This window comes from Buteo buteo, chromosome 10 (genome assembly GCF_964188355.1).
Source record: "Buteo buteo chromosome 10, bButBut1.hap1.1, whole genome shotgun sequence".
NCBI classification, from domain to species: Eukaryota; Metazoa; Chordata; class Aves; order Accipitriformes; family Accipitridae; genus Buteo; species Buteo buteo.
The window spans coordinates 23,867,003-23,892,963 of record NC_134180.1 but is presented as its reverse complement, the minus strand read 5'-3'; the positions used below and the strand labels follow the sequence as shown (position 1 = coordinate 23,892,963).

At 40.2% G+C, this 25,961-nt stretch overlaps 1 protein-coding gene across 4 annotated transcripts in view; it reads right to left on the bottom strand.

Moving 5' to 3' along the window:
• DPYD (dihydropyrimidine dehydrogenase) overlaps positions 1-21,692 on the bottom strand; it is a 371,706-nt gene extending 350,014 nt beyond the window's left edge. For all 4 annotated transcript variants that reach the window (XR_012652042.1, XM_075038929.1, XM_075038930.1 and 1 more), the window contains exon 1: positions 21,475-21,692. Coding sequence is in view for 3 of the 4 variants with exons in the window: in XM_075038929.1 (XP_074895030.1) it covers positions 21,475-21,513 (39 nt within the window). In the remaining variant the exon portion in view is untranslated. The remainder of the gene's footprint in view (positions 1-21,474) is intronic.
• Positions 21,693-25,961: the final 4,269 nt, after the last annotated feature.

Sequence of the window (25,961 nt, the reverse complement as noted above, 5' to 3'; positions counted from 1 at the left end):
TATTGTCCACACCACTTAGATTATGAATATTTAAAGACATTTCTAGGACTGCTAGAAAACAGAATTATATTTAGTCACCATGATAACCGTTTCCATTCCCGGAAGTTTGTTATGTAGGGCATATAGAAACACATAATTCTGCTTCATTGTATCACTCCAAGTAACACTCGTAAAGCAAAACAAGCAAAAATATTTTAAAGGATCTGGGTTATTTCTGGATGTTTCATCATTTCAGTATAAATTCCAACTTCCCCTTCACAGGACCCTGCCTTTATGCCTAGTGAGCTGATGAGTTAACTTCATTTCTCTTGCAACGCTTTAATTTGCAAGGACACAAACAAATGTTGGGAATACAGCCGTATTTTCAAGTGCCAGTGGTGGTCTGATGACACAGGCAGAATGAAGTTTGTAATATCTTTCATTATACTAGTGTACCTTGAAAAATTAAATCAGCTTTTTGGAACCCAAGCTCTTTTTCAAATCAGGTGAATGACAGGTTTCCATAGCAAAACTGATCTCATTTAATTCAAGGTATAATGTGAACAAAGTGCAAGCAACAGATCCAGACTCAGGTCTGTGATGGAGAACAAAAACAGGCATATTTTTGGTTGTAACTCCTGGAACTGGTTTTGTAAGTAAGTTTTCCTTTAAAAGAACTTGACTTTAGCACTATACTTCTCCACTGTGGTGAACATGGTGTGTTTATTTTGTTAATATATGTCAAAGATGTGCGAGACTGACTTCAGAAATGGAGACTGAACTTGCTGATGATGATCAGAATGCTTCCTTATTTTAAAAGTCTGCTTGAGTGGGTGATAATGATGAAGTAGTTATCTGTTGTATTAAGATTTTATTGTGCTGTTTATGGGGACTTTTTTTTTATGCAACAGGGTCACTTTCTTATCAACTATTTAATACTTACTCTGGACTGGTCAGTAATCCATTTTTCCCACAAAACAGAAATCTCACCTACTTGAAAATTTTACCTGCAAATAACAACATAGCCCAATGTAGTAACTCCCAGCTTGCCTGAAGCAGAGAGACAAAAAAGTGGGGTACAACATTCAAAAAGGTATAGATTATTTAGCAGCCTACATGCTGTTGACTTTCAGGAAGAGTTAGAGGATGTTATCAGATGTGCCTCTGCAATTCCAGCAGTAAAGACTCTGCTCCATTTCTGGGTGTTCCCCAGCTGGGTACCTCAGGCAAGATGTGGCAACCAAATACATTCAGTGGTGGGTTATGCTAATTTATTTCCTTCTCAATTAAAACAGAGCAGGGACATTCACATAAACAATGTCACAGCATCTCAGTTGCTACTTTAATTTCTCAGGATGATTGAACTCAACTGTCAGAGCACATCTGACTCATTGGTGATAGACTGTTGAGTGCCCAAATCACCCAAACTGGGCAGTAGGTCCTGAATCACACAAACACTTTAGAAAAATTTTGCCTACTCTCTTTTGTAATTGCTTAATGCCGTATTCTTGGCCACGAATATTATAATTATTTTAGCACACTGAAATGAATTGCAAATTTCTAGTAATAAACTGTAACAGATGTACTCCACTGGGTACAGCACCAGTTGGTTTAAAACATGGAACAAATGGTGGGGCAAGCCAAGGACGGAAGAATCCCCATATGTTTGCTCCTGTTGGAATTCTGCAGCAGGAGCATGGCTCCAAGCACAACAGTTGCAGAAATCCAAAAGGACTACGTAGCGCAGCATGTCCCAGAATTAAATCTGAAATAAAACTGGCACAGAACATACTAAATCACATATACAATATAAAAATTGCTTATATTCCCACTACGTAAATAAAATACTATCTGCCTAAATCTTGGATTGCTGACCAAGGTGGCTGTTCTAGCTAGAGGTCCCTGGTGTTTAAGAACGGCTCAGAAGTTAACTGCCTAAATGGGAAAGTAATGTAAATGCTTTGGGGTCTGTTAAACTGTCAGAAAGAAAAATTAGTGAGGGTGTTTTCTTCCTATTCATTTCAGTTCCCTGGTTGGTTTTCCGCAGCTTATGGCTAGTCAGACATTTAGTAAATTTAACAAATAAATTCAGGTAGGTGAGCCAATAAGTGGAAAATCACTGAGAAGAAAGTTCTAGAGGGAGTGTTGCCACTAACACTTCATGTATGCACCCAGCTAAACAAAAATAAACTCCCTTGGACATGCAAGAAAGGAAGCCTAGGACCCCCAATCTCTCAAAGACACTGGCCATCTGACCGGGGAAGAGCTCATTGGTGAGGAGAATTATTTGGGCATCTGTGAGCTTGCTTGTCCCAATCCCATGCTTATTCTGCTACATAAATTCTCATTCTTGCTAGATGAGCTGTTGTTTGATCTCTCCAGATGTTGAAAGGGCAAGACTCAAGTTCCCCAATGGAGGATGTGGGTACATAATACATCACTTTTCAGAGTACTATGAGCTTTGGATTTCACATTAAGACGCTATTTGTATAGTAATGGGGAAACCTATGAATTATATATTTAGTGTTTTACATAAATGGCCACATTTATTTCATTAAAAACAAAGTAGGTATAAATCCATTATCATTAATGGCTGCAAATCAGAATATAACGCTGCTGTATTCTGTAGAAAACTATTTAGGTACTACATTGATGGAGAAAGAAATAGCGCTATGAGTAAGTACACAGAAGTAAATTCAGCCCACGTTGAGTACACACTTGTGGCACAGCCGCACAACATGCATAGTAGAGTTAAGCCTGTGGCTCTGCACAACACCAATGATTATGGGAACCAAGAAAGTATTACACTTTCTTTCATTATTTCCATAGATTAATTTTGAAGATCACTTTGGGAAGAAAGCCAAGTGGTCTGTCTCTACAGAACACAACTCAATATATATTGTAGATGACTCCCTCAAATACAACTACCTTAAGGAATTGGTTTGATAACCCATGACAATGATTTCTCTTATGTCTTTTAAAAGACAAAGATTATTATAAGCTAAAAAATATTAAAGAATTCTTTAATTCCCTAATACATCCTCTTCTAGAAGGGAACATATTCATTATGACTAATACGTATTGATTTAGGTTGCAAGTATCCTAAAATGCTATAAACTACTCATATGTAATGTACATTGAGAATGACTAGCATGCATAAGTGATAGCTACAGTTTTTAAATTTTGAGAATTTAGTGATAAATGGTTATGTTGATCTGTGCCAACACAGTAACGTAGCTTCTGAGAATAAACTTGCCATAAGATATTAATTACATATTTATTGCTTAGCTTCTACTTTAAAGGCTATGATTAAGAAGTCTACATAAAAAAATACTAGCTCTAATCTTCACTATCTTCTATTAATGAAAAGGCTGTAAAAGTTTTAAAACAGCATGTTATATTACAGTGAGTAATTTACCAAGAATTTGAATCAATATTAGTCCAAATAAGTGATTTCAAGGCAGTTATTTGGGATAGGACACATTCTGCATTTGGGAGTCCTGTTTCTGACACAGCATTTTGGGGTAAATCAAGACAAGTTTGGCACATGCTCTGCGGTGATCCAACATAAATTTCTGGTATACAAATTTAATTTCATTTTTAATTTCATTAAAAGTGTCACACTCCTTTTATTCCCATCTCGTAAAGCCACCCTTTTAGCTGAAATCTTATGAAGCTATTGCAATTAAATCTGATTTTTAACTAAATGCCTATTCAGCAAAATAAAATATAAAGTTATGGGAGCACTATGCTTATTAAGAACGCTCCAACACCAACAGGGCAGGGGTGCAGGCAGAGAGGGGATGGTGTTAAGAAAAAAAGTACAATTTACGTCATAGGTGGGACTGCAGTAACTTCAAGGCAGTCATCAAAAAGTCCTGCTAGTCTAGCATTGTCTTTGTAAAATACATGACATCACTCCAAATTCTGAAAGCTTTTCTTTGAAGCACTAAGCTTTGAAGTCTTCAGCTTTTTTCTTCCCCCCTCCCCCCCTGCCCCCAAAGTAACAGCCTTAGCAAGGTGTCCTGGTTATGTGGACCTTACCTCTCATTCGAAACAGGAAATTTGGTAAAAATTCCACAGTTAAGATTACTCTGCTTCTGGAAAAACTACTATTAAAACCAATCAGCTACACCAGGAGTACTTAGTCCTTAGTAATTCTCACCTTTGTTACTGGTAATTCAAAGCCAGAATAAGGATCAGAAAAACCCTCTTCAGGCTCCGTCACAGGTTGCGTTATTAAAACTGTATAGGCTTCTTAATAAGACAAAGTAATAATTTGCTCTTTCCAAGGATTCTGTCCACTTTCTCTAGCTTGTTCGGGAAGTTTCTTATGAATGGCCCCAAAACGCCGGCTGAAGTTCACCACAAATCAATACGCATACAGTCACAATGAAGCTACTAAAAATGTAACTGTTCACATGCTGACTATGATTATGGGCACAAAATGCGGTCCATGTGTTATTCACTTTGTTTTAGCATACAGCATATTTACCTAACCCAGCCCCTGCAACACAGATGTTATATCCTGTTTTAATCCAGTTGCTTCACAGACTATCCTCAGCTAAACTCTTTTACATTTTTTATATATATATGTATAAATATTGTTATATATACATATCTCTCTCAATTAAAATTCAGGAGTAGGCTAGGCATGCTAGGGAATGCATGTGGAGAGCAATTTAAGCCACCCCATTCCATTAATCTACCCAATTTCCTTAAAAAGAGTTGTAATCTCCCTCGCAGCAAGTAATGTTAAATGTATTGCAAGATATGTATGTTCACCAAGTGAACATAATGAGAACATATTTCTTTTTTCTAAGAGTAATGAGCATATTAAACAATTAATTTCAAAGCTATGCAAGTGTTAATTCACTGACAGAAACAAGTACCTGGGTTTTTTCCCCTGATATTTTCTAGTATAGCTGAACATGAAACTAATTTTATTATTGTTAGTCAGTCAAAGACCAAAGAACTAAAGCTAGAAGTGTTTGTTTTCATGAGATTAGATGACCCAGAATAATGAGTATTGTTTAAAAATCATGTCAGTTAAGAAAAGGATGACTAAGGCTTGAACTCTATCTATTAATATCTTTTTTGAACTGCCAAGTTCACATTTTCTTTCTCACATCTACTCTGCCTTTTGCAAAGCTGCATGAAGCACTCACAGTTAGATGCAGCACTTCAAACACCGTGTAAAGTCCCTCACTATTACAAGTGGAAGGTTCATTACCAAATGAGCAAGAGCAATTTCTAGTCCTAGGAAGAGTTTGTAACACTAAAAGATAAACGAGATTTCAAAAAAAAGCATCTAAGTCATGTCTTCCAAAGCTAGCTCTATATTATTTTTCATTATTGAAGGAATATGGGAAAATGTTGTGAATTTCTCCCTCATGCTTATGTATGATAGAATATGTCATAAATTGACAGTTGTGTCAAATGTGTATTTCCTTATGGGGGATCTGAAATGATGAGAATCTTTACAAACAATTTATAGAACCTGGCTGATAATACATCTTAGGAATTCATCAAAAAATTTCAAAAAGGAGAAAAGACTGTGCTTTCATAGTATTTCAAGCCTGGTTTAATTGTGAGGCGACAAAGGCCAGGGAAAGCTTGATGAAACATGAAATGACCACAGATGTCAGAGGAATAGTGTAGTCAGCCTTTGGAGAACCCAATTCTAGAAGCAGAAAGCATGCCAGACAGCATGGGACTCAGAGGGGAAACCCCCAAAGACTTATTTTTGTATATTACCAGATATGTTTTCTGTTACTGAGACAAATGGCTGCACATGTGAGCAAAGTCACAAGCTGACTGCAAACTCATTTATATTACAGTATATCATAGCGTGACAAGCCGCAACCCTCTCATGTCTCGGATAAACTCTCCAGGTGACCCTCTGCATCCATGCCCAAGAACCGGTAATTGACATTATTATGAAATCTTCAAACCAGAGTCCTCAAGGTCCCGAGAGCTGGAAGATGGGGCTCCACTTCTGTGGAGTGACAGCCAGCCTGTGACTAGGAAATGTACCAGAAGAGCAGCAGCGCTGCAGCCTCCTGTGAGACAGAGGCTGAGAAGCCAACAGGCTCCGGGGACTGGGGCCTGACCCTGAATCCTGGTGCACATATGGGTGCCTGAATCCTGGTACGCATATGGGTGGCGGGGGGGGGGGAGCTCAAACGCAGCTGGGAAAAGACTCAACTTTTAATCACAACTTATTTCTTCTCTAAGCCACACAAGGTCAGAGCCTCAAAAAGGAGCAAGAACTCAAAGGCCAGTGGATGATCTTGTAGTAAGCATATTCTAGCTGTGCACTGACACGTCACTACTGTTAGCATAGCGCTTAAGTACTATATCTTCATCTTTACACTTCCACATAGCTTTAGATTTCCCCATAAGACAGACTGCTGCTATATCAGACTAAACACCTTTCTGTCTTCTTGCACTCCTTACACAGCCTCTAATATTTAGTGAGAGTAAGACTATTCTTTATCCTGTAATAATATCATAGCATACCGGTATCCTAGAGGTGTAGTCCTAGATCCATTACTAGATACTTAGAAAGTGGGATTTCCAGAACAGTTTTACCACTACAGATTTTCATGGTCCTCAGATTTCCCTGCAGTATGTAAATACTGCCTCTTAGCAAAATGAGCAGTTTTCTAAATCACTCCCACAAAAGTCAGGAATATGTCTATATTAACAAAAGTGTGGTATACTTCATGCACTTTCTGTTACATAAGCAAAGTTAATGCATTACAGATTAACAAAGTAGCAAAATTACACAACCCTAAACATGGTTTACCTAATTTTGTTGACACGTTAACTTTCAGATTAAGAGCTTGATTCCTCTACCTCAGCAATGCATTTATGCTAGGTATTACTGTAAATTCTAAAAGGTCTACTGAAAAAGAAAAGTGTTACTTGCTTCCCATAGATACCAACCACTCCTCTGCTGGAAGAGCTCTGGGTGGTAAAATATGCTGCTAGAAACTCTGCATGCTACCTCCTTGACACAACTGATCTCTGCAGAAGCACCTTGACCCTCACAGGGAAAACTCAAGTGAATACTCACCCTCCGTGCTTAACTTTAAGTACCCAAGTAGTAACCCAGCATTCAGTGAATTATTCACATACTTAACACAAGCATGTATACCTTAAAAGCCAAATAGCTTAAAGCAGGCTCAAACTCCACCATACCATAAGATAAAGTTGTCAGATCTGAGGCTTCCCCAGGAACACCCTGCTCTGTGACAACATCATGTTTTCACACTATAAACAATACACTACGTCAAAATCTATTAGGGTGAACACAACAAATTCAGAGAAGGTGTAGCTGTGCACAGATCTCATGGATGTACTCAAAGTTGAATTCACTATTATGTATTCATTTTGTTGACAAAAATATTATTTAATTTACAGCCTTTAAAAATAGAATGGTTTAAAGTTTGGTGCAGCTATCCTTCCACACCTACATTTAACATTTTAACCGATTTTCTCTCTAACTGGACAGTCTTAATCATTCAACCAATTGGCTAGGTGCAAAAAAACCCAGAGCAATTCATGTCACAGCCTTGATTCTTAGCTTCATGACTCCTGTTACTTTAAAAATAAGCACATGCATTGTCTCCACAGACTATGAAACCCACTACACTCAAAGTTACCTTTTTTCATCTTCCTAATAAAAATATCTTCCTTCTTTACAAATCAAAACTTAAAGCTTCATAAAATATTTAGGTTTGCATCACAGGTATAACAGAAGTTTTTGGTTTCCTCACTATATTTATCTATGCCTCAATCGCTTGTGCACCAAATTGCCCTGTTACATGAGAAATACTAAACAACATTTGTAACTGCTCACTTATACAGACAGTCATTTAATGAATATCTCACAGCAAAAAGGATCATTATCACACACATACATTTACATCTCACTTCTATTTTTCTGCAAGAAGACAAACAGATTGAATGAGAAAGCAAGCTCAGTTGCCTTTGGAGATTAATTTGGTGCCAAAACCAAAAACAGGCCACTGTCTCCCCATAACTGAACCTCTCTATTGAACCCTCAATTGCAGGTGTTTGCTTAGCCAAAACCCAAACTTGCATTAGAGACATGTCAGTTAATGAAAAATGAATGCTCTACTGACTTTTGATCATAGGAGAGAAATTAGCATTAAATGTTATTACTGCTTTAAGTTTAAACATTAGCAAAATCAGCTGAACTAACTTCAGCTGAGCAAAGCAATCTTCTGAACTTTGTTAAAAGGTGATTTTCAAAGTCTGATGAATAAACCTGAAATACGAGGATGAGAGCAACAATATACATCTAAAACATCTAGTACATTCAGTGCTTGAAACGTGAACATTTATATTTGTTCCAAGAACATGCCAACTATCTATCAGTACTGACTTTCTAAATTTGTTGCAACATTAAGAAGCAACAAATAAACTTACTCATATGCAACTAATGTGCAAACTTCTACAAACATTTCAGTAGCAACTGTTTAATACAATGGTAAAATACAAAACTGACGATGGAACTATTGATTTTCTAGTAACTTTGTGTATACATCACAGCATCCTAATCAAAAAGGAAAAAAAAATCAGCATGTAGAAGGAAAATGGAAATACGAGGAATTTGTTAATTATATACTATAAACAGTAAGGGTTTGATGTGTGAAGTCACATATTAAAATATTATTAAACATCTGATAATTGAAAAATAACACAGCCAATCTTCAAACAACAAAATTTGACAGCCCATGCAAGTAAGGCAAGAGGAAACTGTTGCCAAGTTTTCCTCTTCCTTTTAACATGTCATTGTCTTCTTTTGCAGAAGCACACAGTGATCCTATGTTGACACCTTTAAGCAAAGAAATGTGACATTCTGTAAATTCATAGGGCATCACATGCATTATAGATGACAGTGGAACATATATCAATAATGGGGAATACAAAGCAATTCCTTGGAGTTCTTTGCTCTTATTCAACAATTTTGATTTTTAAATCTTACTGACATTAAATACTGCTAAAGATGTGGCCCGGAGGCAGAGGTGATACTCTTAAAAAAATAGGATAATCAAATTAGGCTGCCCAATCTAAAAACATGCCAGCAAACATTTGGATTCTGATCTATCATACTTTGTCACATGCTTATACAGAAAACTTATTTTTAAAATACTTTATAAAGGGTGTTATATGTAGTAGCATTATTTTCCAACTCTTTTACTTATTAAGCCAAACTTTATTTCTGCTGAGACCTTTGAACAGGGAAGAATTACTATTTTTATCATTTCTAAGTTTTTCTAAAAATATAGTTAAGTAGTTCTCCTATAAACATACTGTAATGATTCTAAAGCCTTGGATTCCAAGCTGCAGAAAAATTTAAGTATTGGACTTTTGAAAAAAATAAAATTCCCATCTTGCTGACAGGACTAAGCTGTCCTTCCTAGACTACAAAATACAAGACCACAAAGCTGTCATTCAGTTAGGATGGAAATATTAACAAACACTTGTCTCAGATCAGCATCCCTTTGTTTGTGGTTTGGTATGAGCAACAGCAAATATTGCAGAGTAACAGGAACAGCTATAACAGAGTAACATTATTTAGTACACTAGAAATGATGCAAAGGAAAAGTACCCAGGTAACTGTTATGTGTTTTAACTATCCTCCCACTCTTCTCCACCTGACAGCTTCAGAAACATGCCAGAAGAACCAACAGTTCAATGTGGATTTGGTCTTTACCTTCTTCAGCTTGACTTTAGGTCAGCTCTTCTTTTAGCTATTGTTTGCTCACTTTTCCTGAGCAGAGGCCTACATTCACAGACAGGTAGGTTTTGTAAGGCAGGTGACTAACTCCAGAAGTGGAAGTTGCATGCCCAAGTCAACTTCCTCTTACAGCAACTGAGGAAGGGATTCAACAGCTCCCAGCATGTGAAGCAGAACACCCCAGCTAGTTGTGACAAAACACCAAATAGCCAAGAAGTACACAACCACCATGGTTGCTCTCTCTCACCCTCCTGGACTTACACACCAACTGGCAGCATTTGCACAAACATTTCTCTGGGATGATGGTTCTCAGCTTAAAACTCTACCTGAGTTTAAACACTTACCTCTACTCAAATGCATGAGTTTCCTAGCTTCCATTTGAAACGAGGGGAAAAGGGGGGAAGAGTCACAGGAAATGACAAGAGCAGTCACTTTTGCATAATAGTCTAATGGTTACTGGAGTCACCCTGGAAAGAGAAGACCTCCATCCCCATGTTCCTGCCTTCCACTGACCAGGATTTAAGGCTAACCTGGATGAAACTGAGCTGATTAGCTGTTCATCTAAGATTACAAAAGCACATCAGAGAGCAAATATGACAAGAACACTGCTCCAACATTAGAAGAGTTTTGACCCAACTCTCTCTCAAGACTGCTTATATATTTTTCATTAAGGGCTCATTGATTAAGTGCACAGAGAACATTATGCTGGGAGTTAAAAATGAGCTAACTTTGCTTTTGTGCTTAATACTTCTTGAGGTTCTTAAATCAGTTCATCTTATCTCCTCACCTGGTGCCAAGGTTTGGCAGCATGCAAGCTACTCTGCTTTACTTAAGAACAAATATTCTACAGTCTTCTGAAAACTATTTCTTATCATATCCTAACAAAGAGGAACTGGCCCTTCAGCAGTCAATAGTATTGGTTACTGCTCACTGCTGACATTTTACTCAGAATGCAGGTTTTTTGAGAAGAGATAATATTTTCTTTTTTTCTGTTCTGTATTCATTTCAGTTCTGCATTTTATCACCAGCATTCTAGAACAGCTTCTACTGTGGTTATCTTGTTTGATTTTTTTTTTCCTCCCAACTCTTTTGTCACTCTCTCACTTCCATCTGTTTTGAAGAGCTATGTATGAGCTTACTAAAATCTTTAAAATTTTGGTTTTCAATTGGAACTGAAAGAAGGGCAGTATCAAACATAGCTCCCAAATAAGTCTGGGAACCACCTCTAATCTCCCATCCCACGTTCCTGTCATTAGCATGCACACGCACCCACATGCAAGTGTGTGAGTGAATTTGCACACGCTTACTTTGTCCCTCAGATTCTGAAGACTGCCAATTAACAGGGAGGGAGGTATACATCTAACACTGATGAACAAATTTGTTAAGGCTGAAATCAGATCTTGTACTCACCTGCAGTTATGTTCCAAAATATTACACTACACATGATACTTTGCACACAGATCCTCACACCAATTACTGATAATATTCCTTAAGAGCTAGTACATAGACCTAAAATGACACACCAAGAAGGACAGTGGGCTTTAATTTCATCAGTACTAAATCAAAGCCAAATTTGGTACTCATTCCCATTTTTGCCCTGAGCAGTAAATCATGGAGTTCTTCTTCAATACTGATTTAATTTACAATTAGAGTTTTCCTAAATGCGATGGCTACACCCTATCTCACAAACCTCATTTTTAACCTTAACATGTGACATAATATGAAAACTGCTGACACAAATAATTGACTGCTTTATTATAAATAAGGATACTTAAAATTATTTTAAATGCCTCATAAATCCACATTATGTCTACTTTATTGATTTCAGAAAAGTTCATTTTATTTCCATAGCAATATTCCATAATCTGAGCACTTAAAAAAAAACACAACCACTTTTCTCAGTTTTAACTGTCACTGAAATATCCTTCATTTCAAAGATATCAAGAAATTATCACTATTCACTTTCAATACAAAGCCTCTTACATTTCAGCTGTCATTTTCAAAAAATCATACTGAAAATAGTGTTTCTAAGCAGAGTTCAGTTGCAGTGTAATAAGTAATAATTTCATCAATTAGCAGTATTCAGCATCCACTGAGAGTTCTCTCACTATTATTTTATTCATAGAGTCCTTTGTGGAAGTAGCATACTAAAAAGATCCATTTATCCTTCAAGGTTTTTCATAAATGTGTCATACATCTTAGAAAACAATTGGTTATTATTCTTGCTCAATCTAAATAACTATAATAACTTCCAGGTGTAAAACCTCTTTTTATACTTCCAATCTTCTTTACTCACATTATGGGTCTACATTTTTAATAACCTATTCTAACACTTCTACCTACTTTCACACATGCATTCTGCAGTTTTGCATGGATGCTAGACATGCCTGGATGGGAGGGTAGTCAGCTTATTGTTAAGAGCTGAACAGAATTAGGTTTCATAGAATGCCCTTCACAATCAAGGCAAAGCCAAGCATTTTATTATGAGGTAGATGCTAGTAGAGATGCTGACAGTGCAATGGATGTTAAGGAAAATGCTGTGATTGTTAAATTCAGCAATAGCTTGCTTGCAGAGCCTATTTTATTTCTCCTTCCCTCTAGATCCCTCCACATACTTATCAGCCCATTTCTCCTCACCCAGAAGGACATGTCCTGCTTTCTGTCCTTTCATCTCAAGACTGCAAAGGGCTCCCTTCAGAGCACAATATTATTACTCCTTAATCAACTAATGGAGATGTGATTGGGCAGTATGAGGACCTCTCTCAACACTGGGTAGACAGTCCTGTGCAGACCATACAGCACAACCAAACATCTCTGTCTTAGGAAACAGTAGCTCAAATTTCAGTGATGCATCTCCTACACAGCAGTCTGCTTCATTCTCTCCAAGTTGGTCAAATGTTTTGTTGACCAAGAAAACCCTGGCCATGACAGTTCATTCCAACATAAGAAGTTGCAATTTAAATAAGGCCTCTCAGAGCACAGCTAACAAAATCACAACAAAGAACCAAGGAAAGTGTGCAGCAATATATTAAAAAATAAACTAGGTACCACAACAACCTATCTGAAAATGGCATAGAGTCCAATCTCCATCATAAATATAAACCTAATGACATTGTGCATATGACTAATACTTGAAAGAAGTACATCATTAGGAAGAAAGATTAACTAACGTCAAACTTTCAAAACAGCTTACAATTTTTCCACCTCATTTCTATATTCTCAAAGTGGTGTGCACAGGTACATCTATTAAAAAAACTGCATACACCAGCAAGACATGTAAATCAGACAGTTTGGCTGCCGGGACACTTCTCCCTTTAATTACATATATAATTGTTTTTGAACCTGAAATTAAAATGTCAGAATGCACGATGATTGCCTTTAACTGATGACTACCATCCCATCTAAATGGAAATATTTAGATTCATCACCTAGATATTTTTTTAATTAGCTTTCAAATGAAGTCACAGGCAAGCATGTCTGCCGTCTCCCATTTGCACTGTTGGTGTCAAGTTGAACTGGAAAGGCCAATCATTTCAATGAACTAAAATAAACATCATTTTAAGGTCATGTCACTTGTAACACTTCAGGCAGCAAATGTCATACTGGAAATAAAATTGAACCTTGGCTTGAGCAAAGATGAAAGGTTTGGCATTTCAAGGACTTCACTGTGTTTATCACTTTAAATTTACAAATAAAATACCCACATCACATTTATTAATAATTATCATACTAAGAAAGCTTTCTGAAACTGTATGTGTAAATACTGGAAGCATTATTAAAACCAAAATACTTTTATAGGTGGGTTTACCCTAATTTCAAATGGTGAAGTCTCTGCAAGACCTAAAAACACTCAAAATTCCACATTGGTTTAGCGAGGCATCTCCGACCATGGTAAAAGATGAGATGTTTCATAAGGTTTAAGTATTTTGACAGAGGGCAGGAGTGAAATTGCCTAACTCAGTCCACAGTAAGAAAACAAGGGTGTTGAAAAAGTGAGTTATTTTGTTTGTTCTGAGACTACACATCAAAGGTATGGGTGTATTTCTCCCCATCCTCAGCGTGAGCAATGTGACCCAAGTACTGGCCATCTAAGGTTGACATTCTACTGCTATTGGACAGAGTAAGTCACCTCCCACCACTCACAATGCGTGCTAATACACGGATGTCTAAGGGAACTAAAACATCTCATGGCTTTGACTAAGGCCTGCCGCTGTTTAATGTGGAACCTCTATTTACCCTAAGCCCTTCACAAATACACTTAGGTGTTTGATATAGAGATGCTAGTCATCCAGATGATGCATTTCCAAGGGAAATAAACCCCTCTTCTGTTGTAAGGTAGTTAGGGAAGATTACGCAGTGCTTTCTGAGCCATCTCAAGGACAGAGTACATATCAAAACTGCTTCATGAAGAGATTCTTGCATTTTTCCTGCTTGCAAGGAAAACTGGATCCTTTTGGTGTCAATCTGGGCTGAGAATGGTGATTCAACTACAACTTAACTGGGTAATAGCTTATGGTTTGGATAATATTAAGAAAAAACTCCTATACATATCTTGATCTAAACAGTCCCCAAATGTACTTGCTTTGGCATTTCATCCTCACTATGTTTCTAATTTTTGTTGTTGCTGTTGTTTTTCTCCAATGATATTTAAAAAAACTTGCCCACTTGAATTCTATGTTCTTTGCCATCTGCAACAACAAAAAAGATTTGGCTGTTTCCTGCAGCTGTAAGAGTTTATGAGCAGAAAAAAAGGAATTTGAAGTTAAACTTAAGACCTAGTTTGAATCACCTGTTATTTCATAAAAGAATACACCTGGCCAATTTGAAGGCAAAATGTTCTTCTTATTTCTAATAATCATTATTATAAGAAGAAAACTGGAAAATTGAGTTCATTTCTTCCACTCACTTCTTTACCTGTTTTCTTCCCTAGTCCCAATTTGACCTGGATATATCTGGGGGGTTTTATATTTACATTTTGAATTATGGCATTGCATTTGAACTGCATACAGACCAAGATGACAAAATGCCAACCAAGATCTGTGTAGCCGATCTCTGTTGGCAGATTTCACAATCTGATGCTCATGCACATGTAAAGACACCAGAGATTTATGCTGTGCTGATCTGCAAGAAGAAATCTGCCCTTAGTATACAAACGACAGCAATTGAAAAGACTTTGAATAACATGCCCACACAAACGCCACCCTCTGAGCTTCTGATAAGACATTTATGGCCAAAGGTTTCCTAATCCCAAATGTTTGATTTCTTTGCCAAATCACATACTTGCCAACATCTCATATAAAGGCACAAATTCTGCTCTTCTCAAAGGCGATGGCCCAGGGCAGGGAGCTGAGTGTGTAACACTGTACTGATGAAATAAAAAAAAAGGAATAGAAATCATATGCTAATAAGAGGAGGGAGGTTGCCAGGCAACCAGGGAGGGAGAGAAAGCAGTTTTTTATTTGAACTCTGTGCTGTCAAAGGGTTAGCATAGCCAGAACAAACAGGACACATTCAATCCAGCTTGTCTGCAGCCACCAGGAATTTCAGCTTTTCTCAACATTTTAAGTAGATGTGTGTTCCCAACTCAGTGCCAGCTATGTTTGTATTCCTTGGGTCATTTTATTGGCACTGGGACACTGGCAAATTGGCATAGGATGGGATGGACAGTAGTTTTTTTAAAAAGTGTCCATTTGAAAAGCAGCAGCATGTGCTTTCTGGTAGTACAAACTGCACCATGCATGTAAACTGGCTTGTAGGATGGAGATAGCTGTGCAGCCTTGGGTCCAAGCAAATCCCAGTCCATCTGATACAGCCACACCTCTCTCAGCTGCACTGAAAACTGTGTAAGTTCTGCCCTGCTGCTAGAATGGCACCCCTTCAAATGCATCTCAAAAGACTGCCCTGCACCACTACACTGCACTCTTGTCACATCTGATGGGCAAAATCCTGCCTTACAGATCTCAGCTTCCTATATCAACATGTAATTTTACTTTCACAAAAGATGTGACACTAAGCAGAGGAAAGAATAAAATTCAAGTCCAGTCTACAACATAAACTCATCATTAAATCCATTTACGTAACAAAAAGGAAAATTAATTTCAGTTCCTTCTTGTTTTCAGAGTTGTTAACTGCAGTGACAACTCGTAAGTCCCAGCCATGAGAAAAGGTGGGAGTAGCAAGTCTTATTTTAAAGACCTTCTTAAAATTTTAAAAATGTGGAAAAAAATTGAAGTTGAATTCATGAATGACATTAAAACTCAAAGGTCAAAGGAAATGAAAAGCACAAGCATCGATTTTTTTTGTCCAATTTTTTCCAATTTTTTTTTTTCCCAATATATATTATGGAGGACTTGACTGAATCCCAATATATATTATGGAGGACTTGACTGAATTTCAGTGCTACAATTTAGCAGACTATCGGCAGTGGAGGCAAGACAGTACATAACTCTTTGAGCATCAACAGGTTTTGCATATACAACATGAAAAGATAAAATGTTTCATACAAAAGACTTTCCTTCCTACTTGCCAGACCAAGTTTTAACCTGATGAGTAAATCATATTGTTCAATTCTCCAAGAAAGACATGATAATTGTGGTCTATAATCTTCCATGAGGCCTTAGTAATCATGTTATAATTGCTGTTCCACTCATCTAAGAGTTTACTACAATAAAACCACTAAAACAATGAAAGAGCTTGAGAAATTCATTACACAAAAATAGCTAAACAGGAAGTTTTGTTTCCTCACCGATTGCTCATCAAATGACCCTAGGAAGACAGAGCCATCAATCTGGAGCAGCCATCTGATCACCACGGCAAGCTATAAAGCAATAACTTTAAAAAATTCTACATATTAAAGCTTTGTTATGGAAATTCAAACAACTAGCAGGTATCTACAACAGAGAGAGACATTGTAATAATTGGAGCTTTTTAAAATAAAAGTTTAGCCTAGATCAAAGAAAGCTAGCTTCAACTATTTATTCACATAACCATTGCTTGACAGTTTTGCGAGCCACGCTGACTAGTAGGGTTCCTTGCTACCTTGCTGGAGGTTTCCTGTGTTTTTACAGTATTCTTTATTTTTCAATCTTTGCCCTGCTTTCCCCTTTAGAGGACACCAAGCTTAGCTCTCAGATGTACCTTCAAGGCACCACCTTTGCTACCTGCAGTCTTTCACTGTTCTAGTCCATTTGTATTGGGAGAAGAATAAATCTGACAAACGAAACTTGCTTACCTTGCTGTCATAGCCCATACTTTGTAGCACCCGCTAAGTATATATCCCAGGGAAAGAAGAACTGTTACGGCTATCAAACCTGCTACTTTAAGGGGTATGGAAACTGCAGGTTGTACAATAAAGCTTCCTTGAGGCTTAGGGGCACTTCCCAGGTGGCTCTTACATGCAGCAGGAAGTATGGCACAAGAAGTCCTGTTTCCCTACCTACCCAACCCTAGAACCAGCTGCAGCCCTTGAGTTCAGGTGTGCTGTCTGCATCCTTGGTGAACTGCTCAAACAGGCTACAACCTCCTTCCACCTTCTGCAGCCTTCAGAGAGCAGTGTGTATCTCGCTGCTGAAGAAACTCAAAATCAACACACCCATGTCTGCTATGCACTGAGGAACTCCTGGAGCCTCCTGTGTCCTCACTAAGGTCAGCACCCAATGGGCACAGTCTGGCCCTTAAGAAACACTCCTCTTCACCCTGAAGTTAATGTAGTTTGTAAAACTTTTGTCCACAATAGGCAACAGCAACTTATTTATACCTGTAGATTACACTACAACAGTAATAAGAGTACAGTGCACAAGTAGCACAGCAAATGTTAGCTTTCTAAAGTAACACCAAATAAAGCTATGTGGATGAATTTTACAACAACTTTTCAAACAAAAAGATGTGACTTAAGAGCCATCTATACTTTCTAAAACTAAATTAAGAGAAAGCTTGACACAGTTACAGTGACAATGTTCATTACGTTATATGTGAAAGCGCCACAAATTTACGCTGGTAATTCTCAGACAATTCCCAGATTGCTATTTCAGAACATGGCTCTAGCCCTTCACACCTTTCCTTTTATTCTCACAAGTCAGGCATCAGTGCTAACACCTGGAAACAGGTGTGACAGCATGCTAGGTACCCAGCTGTTGGCCCAGCAAGGAACTACCCATTCATCAACACCCAACTCCCCTTTAAACATATGCAATAGATGATTCAGAGGGACAGTTAGATCTGTGAAATGCCAACATACTCTCTTATCTACTGTAAGAATGATAATGCTGTTTCATACTAAGGTATGCTGGGGGCATGGATCTTAATTTACCATCAGTGTTTCAGGTTTGTGACAACAGCGTGGCCAAGCATCTCTGCTCTGCAGAGAAGCAGCCCTTACCAAAGAAGGCTGGGAGATCCACTCTCACTAGCTGTAGACTGGATGGCAAAAAGGTAGAAAGTATCCACCACCCAAACATCACCAAATGAGATGACTACAGGGACTGCAGAGAAGGACTGAAACGCAGTCAGGAAAACATAGCATGCAGAGTAAAATATTAAATAATGTAATTCAAGTTTGGGGTCATCCTGCATGAACTCAAGAAACTAAGTTAAGTTTCTACTCGACACTTCACAGTTTTGCCATTCATTAATTTCTGAGTACTTGATCTGACAACTTTAATTCTTTAAAGAATCCTGAAATTTCCAAGAGATATAATTATGTATGGTTTACATACAATGATAATGATAGTAAGGAATCTGTTAAAAAAAAAAAAAGGAAGAAAAAAAAAAAGAAGGCTTTCTTTCCCAGAGTATCATTGGGAAAGGTACGTATGAAGCCTGTAAACACTATCTGGAGTTTGAATGTACATTTAACACAGTCTCACATTACAAGTTAGAAAGGGAATGCTGTCTTCATACTGTAGGTTTCACAATTTTTTATAAAGATCTAAAAGTGCAATAAATAAAAAGCCAAGACAAGTCCTTGCACCATACATCCAAGGCAGGTATGTTCACCTGTAGCTATTTTGGAATGGGCTTTCTTTCCTTTTGCTTGGAGTTTCTGCACCCAAGGAAAATTATCAGCACGTTTTGATATAGAGTTGACCAGATTCAAAAAAAGCCAGTGTTTGGGGTTTGTGGGCTTGGGAATAGTTTGGGGTTTGTTTGGGGTTTTGGGGGGATTTGGGGGGGGGTTAACACTAACATTTTTTGGAGAAGACCCTATATTTTAACCACAACACTCCTAGTCTTCCACAATTTAGAAAGCAGACTTTTAGAACAAGATTATCCATGTAATTTCTTTATCTTCTTCAGTTAGGCCAAAAGATTTGCTCAGGAGCTGAAGCTGCTGCCTAAGGCAACCAAGGGGGACAAGATTCCTCAGGGACAGCTTCCTGGAATTTTTCTTTTTTTTAATAACTTGGAGAATTGGCTGTGATTTTAGCTACTTCTAGCACAGATTCTTGGCTCCTCTTTAACCAATGACATCAGTCTTTTTATACAGCCTTAACTATCTAAATAAATGTTAAAGTAGTACCAAGACTCCAAAGGTCATATTTAATATTTTAATTATACAAACTATGTTTGAGATGCTAATCACTGAGATAAGTTTCATGAAATCATTCATTTAGTTTTTATACTGTAGCCAAGAAAGTGACCAAAACATTCAAGTTGTGCTGCCAGTGCTCATGTTGATAGACTTCTCCACTGAACAACCAAATTTTTTAGAATATTTATCTATAAGAATATAAGCTTAGCTAACATGCACTTTCTCTACTTCAAGGAAAAAGATAAAATACATTTTTATTGAAAAATAAAAATAAAATGTATTAAATACACCACTTTTTTTTCCCCAAAAAAAGTCCGGGGGGGGGGGGAGATAGGGAGATGCAATTAGACTACCAGTAATTATTGATATATTCTTCTAGGAGACAAATCATACAGTGACTAAATTTATTCGAACAGATGGGGAAAGGACAATGCACTTGGTTAGAAGTAGACTGCCTTGATTTCCTTGCTAATTTAAATGAGTGCTGAAAACACCAAAGTTTCTATTTTCAACCTGACAGTAAGGCAAACACTAGTCTTTTTCAAAATCCACCAGTTAGTCTTCTAAAGCATGTAGTGCTGCATACTATTACCAACACGATCCTACAATAATATATTGTTCTTTGAATCTGAGTCATACATATCAAGAAATGCAAAACAACATAGTCCCAGAAATACTCAAAAACCTGTACTGACAAAATCAAACTCTTTTAATAGAAAAATGAACTTCAACACTTGAAGAAAAATCCTAGATTGGCTGCTCTGAAACACTGAGCTGGTAAAAGGCAGACTGATTTCATACCACAGTGCTTCCCTAACTGCCAGGAAGACTTCTACGATAGTTCATTCTTCCCATGAATTCCATGTTTCAGTTTTATCAGAGTATCTGTAAGAGCATTTCTGGACATTAGTTACAGATTGAGCAGCAGCTCAGTTAGGAAATGGACTGGACACAAAAACTCAATATAAGAACTGATGATAAAATTCAGTCACAACTGACCTAGAGGTGTATTCAAGCTGCTGCTGTGCACATTTGCGCATTATGACTGGGCCGTCAATGAGCTGCAACAGCCTATCCTAAACCTAATATTTTAAACTTCAAGGTATACCACAGCAAAAAGTTGTGTCAGGCGGGAACAAGACTGTCAAACTACAAGCTGGTTTATCATCACTTTGGTTTTTACTAGACTCTCTGAAAGAGCTGAAGCTTATAGCCAAGTGCAAGGTCCTGTGAACAGTGGCAGAAAGCTACCTTGAGTCCCAACGATGCAACCTGGTTAACATCAGCAGGAGTTCACCAGATGTTACACTGCACTAGCCTTGGTCCCACTCCACCTCACCTCCACCTTGCACCAGGCCATGTCTGGACCTTACTTCCAAGCTCCCAGTCCGTCCTGCAGCAAGGAATGTCATGCAAAGACGTTAAGTGCTACAGGTACTGCAAGCCACTTGCCGCAAGTGTGCTACTTCTGCCATCCTGCTCAGCATCCCATGCAACTGTTTTACTCCCAGGAGACACAGTGCAGTACGTCAGCTCAGCTTGGCCCACAGCAGGACAGTGAAGAACTGAGGGCCTGCACGCCTCTGACGGCCCACAGGCAGCTGAGGGTCACTGAGACCAAGGCCGTGAGGCGCTGTGCGAGGGTCCGGCCTGGCCTGAGGCACGTGAGGCCGCCCAGGGCCTCCTCAGGCCACGGCGCCTGAGCAGGAACCCTGCCAGAGCCAGGATGGAGACCTCACCGGGAGAGACGGGGCTCGCCCAGGCCCAGCCCTCGACTTCGCCGGCGGGGAGTGACAGGAGGCGGCGAGGGGAAGGGGAGGGGAGGCGCCGGGCACCGCCCCCTCAAGCCCCCACACACCCTTCGGCCGGGAGGCGGCCCCCCTCACCGGGGCGAGAGCCGGAGCGAAGTCTCAGGCCGCCGCCCTGGAGGCCACCCCCGACAAGGGCTGCGGCTGCTCGGGCGCCAGGCCAGCCGCCGAGGCCGGGATTGGCTCTGCCCGCGGCCGACCCCGCGGTGGGGCGGCACGGCGGAGCGAGGCCCCGGACGCCGCCGGCGGGCAGCGGCAACAGCGGCGAGGCACTTCCTGACGCAGCCAAACTTTGCTGGGCGCTCCCGGCCCGCGCGCCGCCGCCGGGCAGAGCCCCCTCCCCGCTAGCGACAGCCGCACGTCCCGGCAGGGTGAGTGGGTACCTCAATGTCCACCGGGTCCCGGCTCAGCACACGAGCCATGGTGTCCGCACCGCCACCGCCTCCCCGCGACTCCCCGCAGTCCCAGAGTGGAGCGGAGCCGAGCGCGGGAGGAGGCGGAGCCGCCAGCCCGGACAGCAACGCCCAAGTGGGCGGGCGCCCCCCGCGCCGGGCCCGGTCCCGGGGCGGCCCGGCGGACTGGGGGGACGCTTGTCACCACGAGGCGGGAGCGTTCCCGGCCCGGCACCTCGGCGCAGCCAGGGCTCGCGCCGCTTTACCTCAGGCCCGCGGCGGGCGCCAACGGCCACTGAGGGGAAAGGACGCGGCTCGGCAGAAACCCTCCACAGGGGCTTCACGACACGCTCCCCCCGCTGGGAAACGGCACTTCAGCCGCAGGCCTCACACGGCACGGCGGTGGCACCGCCGCTGCCCAAAGGGCGGGCGTCCTGCGGCCCAGCCGCGCCTCCGTGACTGACCGCAGCACCTCTCGCCTGAGCCCACGGGCACTCGCCCTCTCTCGGTGCAGGTACACACCAGAGCCTCCTTCACCATTATCCTTCCAATTCGCCTTGGTACAAGGGGAAGCCGGGACAGGGCCAAACCTCACCCTGGTTGTTTCTCTACTTCATGAAAATCCCACGAGAGGAGCCTGCACACCAGGGCCACAGCCAATACCGCCGTGGTCAGGGACATGGCCCCTTTCCTGCCCAGAGGCAGAGAGGCCCCTTCCCGGGGTTGCACATACACCTTCTCAGCATTACTGGCCTGGACTGTCCCTGAACCTTCACCCTGCTCTCCGCAGGGACAGTGAGCCTTCCCTCCCCCAGCATCTCCTCAGGAGAATTGCCCCACCGCAGAAGCCATCCTGCCACAGGGAGTGCCACAAAGGCAAGCAGGCCAGGTAACACAGCCTTTGTGCTGCCTTAAGTTTCTCTCCTCCCAAACATTGCGATTGTTTAATAACACAAACACAATATTTATGGTATCACTGGAATAAACACTCCCAGTGCAACATGCCTACAAAGAAGTTCTGCCTTCCCTGCTACCTTAAAAAAACAGAAAAAGCAATTATTCTCCATTTGAAAAAAAAAATAAAAAAATAGAACATCAGTTTCTAGACAGCACTTTCAAGTAGCTACACCTATGATCCCCCAAAATATGAGAGCTTTTCTCATCATTTCACAAGAATAGAAAAGTTTTAATTAAGACCAATCTTTGATTTTTCTATCTGCAGGCCAGGCAACTTCTTGGGTTTTTTCTCCCCTTCTCAAAAGAGAACCCCACATCTGGTCTTCAACATGCTCTCTGCAGCACTCATTTTATCCAGTTAGCTTTCATTGTCCCTTCTTTATTACAGCATTAAAAAGGATTTTTAAAAGGGCTTCCCACTTTTATTTTCTTTATAAAAAGCCTGAAAAAGTGTAAGTAGCTTCTGGACACCAATGACCCTTTGGGTGCAGTAGAGAATAGGTTTGCCTTTTCTCTTCTTTTCATGTCTCCAGAGAGAATGCCTCTCACAGAATAGCATGGAAATTTTTCTTTGCCTTGTAATTATTTTATTTCTTTCCATCTCTGTAAATGAGCACTTTTGAGATGCCCAGTGGAGATTTTGTTTCCCTTGTAAGATGTGGAGAAATAAGGTTGTGGTCTTTCGCGTCTCAAGTGAGAGTTGTGTTTTCTCAAGTCTCTGCTTCAGCACTATCACATAACAATTCTTGCTGATTACAATCACCCATGCAAAGCAGTTAAAGTGTTGTCAAGAAAATCAGAAGCAGGATCCCCAGCATTTCTAGTACTTGTCTCTAACGAATTCATGAGTCTGGTTTGTTTCTTTGATATTAACATTGCTGAGCAGCTCAGTGGTCTCTGGTGCTAGCTGGGGAGTTTTCTAGTTGCATTTGCTCCTGACCTACAGCAGTATATTGACTATACAAGTGCATTAGGCCCGTAAGTCATTTTCACAAGTAATATCGCCATGTATATGAAATAATAAACTGCTTTGTGTCCAACCATCTACAGCTTGCATCCACTTGTTCTAAAGGAGCAGTTACATTAGAAGAGACTAGCAGCAGTCACTGGACTTGCCAGTTTCATTCTGTCCTGTCAGGTTTTCAGCTATTACAGATAACATCCTTTTGAAAAACCTCCATTTCTTTTGGAAAGTATCATCACACACATTTTCTCTTTTGCTCTGCAGGTTATAAATCCTTGGTTACCCCCATGTTACCTACCAAGCCAAATGAAACCTGACACCTGTAGGATTTTTGCCCTATGGAACCAGTAAATAGTAACACCATTTAAATTTCATAGAAGTAGGGTTTCTACCTCCAAATGAAGCAGGTCTTATTCTGCCAATAAGTACAGGTCAGAGAAAGGGATTCAGAGACCTAACCATATCCTGCCTTACCTCAGAATTTGTATTTCTTGGTAGAAGGGTCTCCTTTTATTTGCACTCCCACACATTTCTCCTGGGGATCAACTTACTGTCTGCAACCCATGGCAGTCAGCCAGACTGTGTCAGCCTGCTGCAATTGCCAGCTTCCCCAGCAGTTTGGGAGGGCTGGCCTTCCTTGGATGACCCATCTATCTCTGGATTCTCAGCTGTGGCAAGTAGCACTGTTATCAGCACTGAGCATCTGTACAGCTGAACTTTGTTTCAGGAAATAAATGAGCAGAAACAGGGAGGCATGCATAACATTCATCAGAATACAAGTACTCCCACTTTTCTAAAGCCAAACTTATGAGAAATTTTAATAAGAAAAGTGTTATGCAGCCTAAATATAGCTTGGGCTTTTTTCCTGAAGAAGTGCTAAGCCTGATTTTTTTAAATTTTTTTTCCTTCCCCCCAGCAGGTTTTTGACAGTAGCAGAAACAGAGCAGTGATGCTAAAGGCCTAACTTCCACTTCTGGCATGAAATGCTGTTGAGGCTTGGTTGAGTTACAGGCTTTTGAAAATTGCCATTAACTTTTTTTTCTTATGCTCTTCAGGTAAAATTTGCTCACATGCTGAAGAAATAATTGCACATGAACTTTCTCAGAAAACCTCCAGGCACTCACTGCCACCACAGCGGCAACAGCCTTGTGCTGGGAACGGCTGCCTCGCTGGGAGGGCAGAGCAGGGTGGCAAGCAAGGTCATGTCCTTCAAATTCAAATGGTTCCAGGAACACAACCTGCAATCTAAACCAAAAGATTCCTCCTCCAGCCACTGCAGTAGTTAATCTGCAAGTTTAAAGGGTAAACTGTAAACTCTGGAAGTCCAGCATTCAAATGCTAGCAGTGATGTATTACAGAGCCTAGAGGTCTCAGTGTACTGACATATCATACAAGCAGCTCCCCACTTTTTTCCTCAAAACTGCCCCGATTCACATCAGTTCCAGTACTAGAAAGACAGGACATTCCAGACTTTAATTTGCTGTGCAGTTGTAACTGGTGGGCAGTCATTAATCACACACTGGTTTTATTCCAGGACCAGTTTCTTCACACATAAGAGTGGGGGTTACAGTCTCACAGCTAGCATCTCCCAACATCTGAATGCAGATTTAGCAATCCAGATTACTTATTACACTTAAGCAAGTTCATCTGTCAAATTCAGGAAAGCCTGAAGTGAACCCAAGTTGTTTTTTTACCTTCTTCGAGCACCTCACTATGACAGTGCACAGATTTACATTTGAGTTATTTGCTGTTCCTGCCCTCTCAGTTTGGCTTGTCAACTCTCAAGTGCAATTGTCAAAAGGTGATATATCCAGTATGCAAAGGGTCCAAGAGAAATGGGATTAGCAAGAAAATGCCATGAAGATGACAAGCTCCTTCTGCAGGCTCCCAACAGCTTCTCAGATGTTAGTTTGATTTTTTTCCCTTACGCTAGGAGTCACAGTAGTAGTGATGTTGACTTTCCCAGGACAAGGCAAATCACTATTAAAGTTGAAAGAAGTAGCTCCACTGATTCCGATGCCAGGTTCATCAGCTCTGAAGACATCTGTGTTGCATGTCTTTACTGTACTGATGTCAAGGAGTAAACAAGTGTATACACATGAAAATGTTGAAGCGTGAGAGGGAAAGGTTTTACTGTACTGATTCCAAAATATCCGTAAGTGAAGAGCCATAGAGTAACTATGCCATCCTTTGTCCTCCCTCATCCCAATCCAGTCCAGGGGGACTGGAATTCAAGAGTTAACTTGGGAAGTCTTGCTCTCACTACCTCTCCCAAACAGCAGCATTGATGTTGAAGTATATAGTTACAGCTTTATGCATTTCTTCACTAATTTAGGGAAAATGTTCAACTTAAAAAATTCACATTAGTGAAGAAGTTTACCCTGCTTTTCTAATCTGCTTGTTTACAGTTGGATTTGCAGTACTCTTCAGAAAGAGTAGCTACACAGGATAACACAGGATATGCCCCAGTACAGGAGTACAAATGCACTTTAAGTGTGAGATATACACAATTATAAATTCTGTTGGAAGGAAACTTTGACCATTACTCAGACATAGC